Source organism: Anoplophora glabripennis, unplaced genomic scaffold (genome assembly GCF_000390285.2).
Source record: "Anoplophora glabripennis isolate ALB-LARVAE unplaced genomic scaffold, Agla_2.0 scaffold453, whole genome shotgun sequence".
Classification (NCBI taxonomy): domain Eukaryota; kingdom Metazoa; phylum Arthropoda; class Insecta; order Coleoptera; family Cerambycidae; genus Anoplophora; species Anoplophora glabripennis.
This window is the reverse complement of record NW_019416543.1, coordinates 11631-20218: the sequence shown is the minus strand read 5'-3', so window position 1 is coordinate 20218 and position 8588 is coordinate 11631. Positions and strand designations below refer to the sequence as shown.

The window sequence follows — 8588 nt, the reverse complement described above, 5'->3', positions numbered from 1 at the left end:
GTTATACGTGTTTTGTTTTTGCTTTGGCGCTTTTTAAGACATTATATTTTATAAGTTTAAGTTTAAAATGAGGGTTTGTGAAATAAAAAAACTTGTTATTAGTAATTTAAGTTTAGAGGAAAAAGTCGAATTGAAAAATAACGGACGTCCAACGCCAGTGTTGAATTTAGTTCAGGTACAGAAAGAGTGCAAAAGTAGGCCAGTTTTTAAGGAAATTACTCAAGCTTTACAAATATTAGTGACGATACCAATGACAACAGCAGAACCAGAACGGTGTTTTTCAAAACTAAATCTGATTAAAACTTTTTTGTGAAATACTATGTGTGAAGATGGTCTAAGTGCGTTAGGAATGTTGTCCATTGAGAACTGTATGGTTAAAAATATTGCAGACTTTAACGAAAAGGTGACACAGAAGTTCAGTGCGGACAATGGATTTTAATTTTAAAAAATAGGTGAGTGCATTAAACTATATAAATTGATGTTATTAAAATAGTAAATAATAAATAATTGAGGCAGTGCCTCCTCTGTAACAATTCCCAAGAATCTTTTTATAAATATTTTTCATCTCTAAATCTACATATATCCCAGCTGGGTTGGTTGATCGATCATCCACTTCAGCCCCACACGTTGGAATTTTACTTCTTGTATTGGATCTAAGTACTGTACCTACACACTGACAATTTTCATTTTGGTGTACCTATGTACTTGAAACACACAATGACCTTGAAATTCCTCAAAATTTTTCGCCTGCGGCGCTAAGAGGGGGCCTGCCGCCCCCCTCACCCCCCGCACCTCCTCTCATATACGTTCTCTCTTCAAAACGCGCCCCCCCTGTGGTTAAACCCACGGGCCGCCACTGCTCAACAGATATAATAACATAGAAATTGATGATATCGGATCCATGAAAATAAAATATACGTACTAAGATTAGTGAGGAAGGGGAACTCACGTTAAAAAGGACACTCCGATGGTGGGAGGCAAAGGGACCTCACGGTAAAAAAGCCACTCCAAAGAGGTGTTGGACCGATTTTGCAACCTCCACGTGGTACACCTTGGGTAATTCAAACGCAAACAACAAAAAATATCAAACAACATTTTTACCCCTTCGAATACAGAGTTATTGCTCTAAAGTCAACGTANTATATAAACATTGGTCTGGGACAGTCTCGTTTTAGAGATACAGGGTGTAGAAGTTGCTAAAAAAAGTTTTTTGTTTGTATCTCCGGAATCTATTAACCAATTTCAATAAAATTTAGTACAGATAATGTATGATAGTAGGTCTTGTATTCCCTAAAATATGAGCTCCTAAAGGTTCAACCAGTGGTATAATACAACTGGACAAGGTCACCCCCTTTTTTATAAAAAAAACCTATGTCACTATATTTTTTACAAGCTATTGTAACAGATTTATATTTCATTGCACAAAATATGTAAAGACGGTAACTTGAATTTTTTCCCTAAAGTTCACCGTTCTCAAGTTATTCATGCCAATACAACCCCCTTGTGGCAGACACTTCTAACCATACTATTACAACAATATTTTTGTTTATGCTTAAAAGTAAGTGCAATTCGTAAGCACACCAACAAAATTCTTTACACTCGTCGCTTTCATTTTTTTGGATTAAACGATATTTGTAAAATCACGACGGAGAAATGAAATTTTAAGAGCATTTGACGACGATCCTCGGCTAAATACACGAAGAACGTGGAGAGAGTAAATCGGAAATTTGAAAAGTTCTACAAAAGGATGGCAGAAATCCGTACCATTTGCAACCTGTGCAAAATTTACTTCCGGGATATGCAGAGAGACGCCTGAATTTTTATCAATGGTTGTTAGAATTGTTACTAAAAATACTTTGGACAGATGAGGCTATGTTCACAAGGCGAGGGGTAGTGAATTTTCACAATCTGCATATTTGGTCACAAGAAAATCCTTATCAAATTCGGACAAGATCTTTTCAACGCGAATTTTCTGTGAAAGTATGGCTCGGAATAATTCACAATAAAGTTTGTGAACCTTCTTTTTGCCACCCCATCTAAATTCCCAGTCATTCCTAAACATTCTAGAAAACCATCTATTTGAATTATTAGAGGATGTTCCATTAAATATACGACAAAATAGCTGGATACAATTGGATTCGTGCTCCTGCGCATTTTAGGAGAATAATACAAGAATGGCTTAAAGAAAATTATATGGGGTGATGGATAGGTAAAAGACCAAATGCCAATGTCAACCATAATGGTGCAGAGGGTCCAGTGTCTTGGCCAGCCAGATCGCCAGATCTAAACCCCCTGGACTTCTATGTTTGGAGTTACCTATCTGAAAAGTAAAGTTTATTCTACCCCAACAGATACAAGACCAGAACTACTGCAACGAAAAGAAGACGGGTATAATGAATTAAAGAAAATCACCACATGATATTAGTTTCAATTAATTCTATTAATAGAAGATATCAGAAATGTATCGATGTGGTTGGTTCGCATTTTGAATAATTGCTGTAAATAGGTAACGTTAATTTTGTTTCTTTTTTAGTAGTTTTTGCTTGGTAACTGTATTTTTATTAGTATTTTGATTTAAATTGTTCTTATTTGTAATTCCAGGGGAAACTAAAACAGACCAGGAACATTACCTCATACCTTACAAATTGCACTTACTTTTAAGCATAAACATAAATATTCTTGTAATATTATGGTTAGAAATGTCTGCCACAAGGGGATTGTATTGATATGAATAACTTGAAAATGGCGAATATTTAGGAAAATATTCAAGTCGCCCTTTTTACGTATTTAATTCATTAGGATATAAATCCCTTACAATAGCTTGTAAAGAATACAGTGGCGTAGGTTTTTTTTATAAACAGGAGGTGACCCTGTCCAGTTGTACACCACTGGTTGAACCTTTAGAGCTCATATTTTGGGAAATACAAGGCCTACTATCATAGATTATCTGTACCAAATTTTATTGAGATCGGTTAATAGATTCCGGAGATATAAATCAATTTTTTTAACAACTTCAACACTCTGTATCTCTAAAACGAGGCTGTTCCAGACCTATGTTTATAAGGCAAACTCCTATTATTTTAAAGAGATCTATCTGTCCTCAAAGTTTCCTGCATAAAATTCGGACCACCCTGTATATAATTTAATTTAAGCAAAAATAGATTAGCAAAAACAAACCTTAATTGATTCTTCTGGCGGAATACACAAATAAACAGAAAAAATAATTAAAATACGTAAAAGCTAATAAAAACATTGCTGCTAAAATCGAATCTCTTCGAGAGAAGGGTTTGAATTTTACTCTGTTGGTTTCTAAATTTCACGGGGCTCTCAGTACAATACTTAAGAACGATTTCTCATAATAACTTGTTTCTTATTTTAATTAGTATAATTTTAAATGCAAGCAACCTGAACTATTTTTACTAATCCTGCTTCGATTTTGCTACATTAGAATCACCACGCATGTTTAAATAATCAAGACTTAAATTATACGAAAATTCAACAGCATTTCTTGATTATTTGTTTCTAACGCGATTGTATGGTATACTTCAGAAAGCAGTGTTTTCCTGATATAATTCCTTATAAACTTGACAACAATAATAAATGTGTTACCTAAGCATGTAAGGATTGAATAATTCTGAAGCTTTTGGAACAGCATATGTCAAATATACGAAAGAACCATCTGTTGAACTCCTCATTTTCTCAATCCATTCCTTTTGATCCATTACACCTAATGTCTGTTGCTTCTTAATCATAGCTTTCTGACTTTTATCTCGTTTCAAAACTGAAAATGTTTTCTTTTTAAGTTTAAGCATATTATTTTACACACGAATTATAAGGTACAGCATATAGTCCTCTATGATTGTTTTCTGCTAATAAGTACATTTGGTATGTTGGCAATATTTTCATTTTCTAGTAAAGTAAAATAAAGCTTTATTTAGAACCAATGTCGGCCAGCAAAAAACTGTTTTATATGACCAAATACATTTTTAAATTGTAAAGTAGTTAGGAGACCATAATATACCTGGTAAATCCAAATGCATCCATATTTGTATAATTCACAAAAATTATTGACAAAAAAATTTGTCGTTAATAAAATTATATATAATTTGGAAAGTGTTTTAAATAGTCATACAATTTTAACTATACCTTTGCGAGGTCTTCCTAAGGAATCTAAGTGGTCCTGTTCTTCAGGTTCATCACGGCAAACTGATTTTATTTTTGTCTTTACCAATGTATCTTGCCGTTCTTTAAGTCCAGTCTGTAAAAAAAAATAATATTTTGAACTGGATATCATTAGTTTTAAATAAAATTTTAAATTTAATTGTATTTTTCCAAATTATATCTTACAATTAATATTTAATCCAGAGTATTGCTTTGATTATAATAAATAATTATTATTACAAGAAAGTTTTTGATTTCAAGAAAATGACTGGTTAATTTTTTACCAAAATCTTCATCATGGGCGTAGCTACGATTTTTGCTGGGTGCCCTAGGCTGTAAGCTCTATGGCCTCTAAAAAAAACGCATGCACTTCAAAACCTAAACACTTTTTGAAACTTGCAGCATGCAGCAACAATTTCAGGGGGAGGGGCAGCAGCCTCCTCCTGCCCCCCTGGCTACGCCCATGGATTAAGATTCTTAATCCCAACTTACCCAAAGCCTGTGTAAACCGACAAATAATAACGGTGGTATCTCACAAGGGGCATTGGTAATTTTCAATTTTACCAGTTTAAATTAAAATCTCTATTGGAAAAATGCATTTGATGTAAAAAAATTCAATGAAATATGAGTAACTAAACATATGCTGCATAGAAATCGGAGACGAGAATAAGTGAGAAGACGCGCGAACCAACAAAAGTGGAGGCCGACATTTTAAAGTCTCAGATATACGAGGGGCATCGGTAATGTTCAGACCTGCCTTAGGGACCAAGAGTACGTGAGAATTTTTGTAAACCTTCATAATGAAATAAGTACGTTTAACTTAGGGCAGACTAAATATCTACATGTGATACCTAAGTTAGGATTAAAACTTTTTTAAACTCACTATTAATCCGAGTATCAGTTTGTCAGTAAACCTTGGTAGGTATACGAATGTTATTTACTTTAAAAACTTAACTTTATTTAGTTGAAAATACATTTGCATTTTTCGTTTTCAACATGTAACCTTTTTTATTCATCTTCTCACAACAACTTACCATTGAACTCTGAACACAATAACACAAAACAATGTACATCAGTTAGTTAAATTAAGATATAACCTATACAACTGGGCCTGATCGAAAAAGTTGGGTGCCGTTTGTGCTCACAAAATGAGAAAAGGGCAGAAAACAAAAATTTTATCTCATGAGAACAAACCATTTTCTATATTTATCAGATTACCTACAGTTCTTGTCAGAGGATTTGGACAAAACTTCATCCAACAAGTTCAAACCTATTGGATGAAATATTATTTTAAAAGAGAGTCACAATAGACCATAGTGTCCCAAAGGAGGATTAATTTTTAGTCCAGTCCCATGAACCGAAACCGAACCTATGCTTACTTAAGCACCTAAGTTTAATATTTCTCTATATCTATTGGAGACTTACTAATGGTTCTGGTTGCACTTTCTTGTATTCAATCTTTTCCAGCAATTTCATGTGTGGTACATGAAAAGGTATTACACCAGGATCCCTGTAAAGAATACATTATTATTATAAATTTGTACGATACTTAGTTTATTACTCAAGTTTCTTTTAGTAAACACAATTTTTTAAGTATGGGATTTATCTCTTCAGTACAAATTTAATAGATTTGTATTAACTACCGAAGTTAGTTAAGATATGTAGATATTTCCAAATTTGCGTATCTTTACTTTTTACAATATTAAGATATTAAGAGATTAAGATTTTGAAATGAAGTTTACAATAACTGAAGTCTACTTAAATAATTTTTTTTAATTCGTTCTAAAATCCGCAAAAGAGGAGGTAGATAGGTATCTATTTTTCATTTAGTCAAAGTTTTTTACGAACATTTTTAGTTGTAAGAAACGAAATTTTTTTATGGTTACATGTATAATTGTTGCGAAAGCATAGTTAAGTGTCATAAATATAAATAGTAATTTTCTCATGGCACAATTTGACACATTTATTTTGCAGTAGGAATTTTTGGGCAAGTAATGAATTATTGAAATGGATTTTACTAGAAAATGGCTCATGCTATTCAAATCTAACAAGAGCACCTTTTTTATGCAAAATATGATAAATTTTCATATTTTCAGTTAAAGAAGTAGAAAAATTGCGTACAAATAAAAATTGCAAAACATGCCCCATGATCCCGCATTTTCTTAGGCCCCTGTAGCAAATTTTGATTTGTATATTATACTGATTATTAAGCATATAAATAGTAATGTAACCCCAAAATTTCGTGATTTAATATTAAACCGTTTTGAAGTTATGAAATAAAAACTGTTTCCTGAGTTACCCCTTAGGGGCTGCCATTGACCAAAAACTCTACTGAGGTTTTCATCATATTTCGACATGCTTTACATACTCTCCAATTTTGAGTATTTATTTCGTTAACACCTTGTATGAAAGCAGCAATCTCGAATGTAATAAAATAGGAATATATCTCTACTTATTATAGTTGGCTCTACATTGACAAAGAACAAAATATTTTCTTTTACCCCGTTGTAACTATGGGTAACAAAAGTAATAAATAATTAATATTAATTTCGACATGTCAACAGAGGGTTTTCCAATTTTCTGTTATTTAAAATGTAAGTAGAACTAATTTAATCGATATTATTCGTACATAATTGGCTTCTAATTTATTACTTTTCTAATGTATCAATAAAATTTAATATTTTATTGGCTATGGCTTGCTTCTTTTTGATTCAGTACCTACTGTAAACTGTAGTGATATTTTAAAATTTACAGAATACGAATGCTAAATTAAATAAGATTTTTTAAGAAAATTTTCGTTCTATTTTAATTTTAAAAACCTAACTAGAAATAATTTTGTATTCATTTCACGTTATTGCTTGCTGTCTAATAATATGATTTTTGTGTTGTCAGTTTGCTTTTACCTATGTTGCTCTTAGAGATAAATCTTACTAAAAAACGCGTAGCTAATTTATCTAAATTTATTTATATAAATATAATAAATTGGACAGGATATTTAAGAAAATCACAGTTTCATCAAAATCATTATAATTCATCTAAATTGAAAAAAAAAAGTTTATTATACTGGGCGAACGAAAATGTTTTGGTTTTTTATTTTACACCTAAATTTAGATAATTTTAAGTTTAATATATTTAAACCTAAAGTATTTGGTGAATTACTTACTTATAATTATTGGAATGTTTGCCTTGTATTTAACTCGTGGACTTGTCCAGTCAAATAAATAAAGCGATTTAATTTGAAATTGGTCCCTAAGGAATATTAAACATACGCCTAAATTTCCAAAATTTTTGACGACATAATTTAAATTTAGGTTTTAAGTTTACGTATTTGATATGTGAAGCGGAGATAGTACATACTAATTATATTTTTGTTACAGTTAATGTGAAACCAGACTAACCTTTTATATTTGGTGGGTGGGGGGCACAAGAGACGTCCCGCAGCAACTCGCATGGGTCTCTCCAGGTTGCCCGCCGCCGCCAGCTTTTCCCGGGATCTGTTGTCGGAACTCTTGTTGCTGTAGTTGTCACCAATGCTCGAGTAGTCCGGCTCCATCGGGGTCCCAGTATTTGCAACACCTTTTTAATGGACCCGGGAAAACAACACTTGTATATTTGTGACAATATACGAATTTTCACAAACTATTTACTCGTTTCCTTGACTACCGACATTGGCCTACTTTTTACTAGCAGTATAATAGTGTTTTAGTTTAGTGTATAGGTATCTCAATAACCTAGCCATCGCCATAAACATAATAAATATCTAACATGGTAAATGTTAATGTAAATGTAAATGTGTTAATGTAAATGTGTCCACATTTTGAAAAATGTAATTTTAACTGTACCAATTCTTATTTTCTGTAATTATTTTTCTCAATAATCTTTAAATGAGCTAAAGATAAAGATGTCAACATTTGTACACGAAGAAATATCAACTGTTTTAAGAAAAAAACAAACAAACCATTTTGTTCCCGATAGCAGAGGCGCCGAGCTTTGTAGGTGTGGGGTATAATTGAAGCAAAAATATGTATGTATTTATTTATTTATTTTCCAAAAGGTGTAAACCTATAATTACATGGAAATATTACTTAATCTATATAATGTTAAATAAAGCACTCCATATGAAACTTAACCATTTTAAAACAAAAAATATAAGTACCTATACAAGATATAACAACAGTATTACAGAACTAATTAGAGCAGTCGTAACAAATTCAGATGGAGAATTACAGTGCAAAAAAATTATATAAAAAATACATCAAACTGGACCCCGCACTTTTCTTATGTAAAAGTGGTTTCAGTTAAATTGGCTGAAATTTTTATATGTTACAGCTCTTAACCTGTCGATCAAAAGTCTCCATTGGCACAATATCCTAAAGTTCATAGTTTTCGAGTTACGTTGACTTTAGAGCAATAACTCTGTATTCGAA

The 8588-nt window shown here is 32.0% G+C and overlaps 1 protein-coding gene across 1 annotated transcript in view; it reads right to left on the bottom strand.

Annotated features, from left to right (window-relative positions):
* The window catches only part of LOC108909229 (dynein heavy chain 6, axonemal), a 110894-nt gene extending 104417 nt beyond the window's left edge, over positions 1–6477 (bottom strand). Inside the window, exons 1-4 of the mRNA XM_018713489.1 lie at positions 6461–6477; positions 5587–5671; positions 4147–4258; positions 3610–3781 (exon numbers count right to left, since the gene is read on the bottom strand). Coding sequence (XP_018569005.1) covers positions 3610–3781; positions 4147–4258; positions 5587–5671; positions 6461–6477 — 386 coding nt within the window. The remainder of the gene's footprint in view (positions 1–3609; positions 3782–4146; positions 4259–5586; positions 5672–6460) is intronic.
* Positions 6478–8588: the final 2111 nt, after the last annotated feature.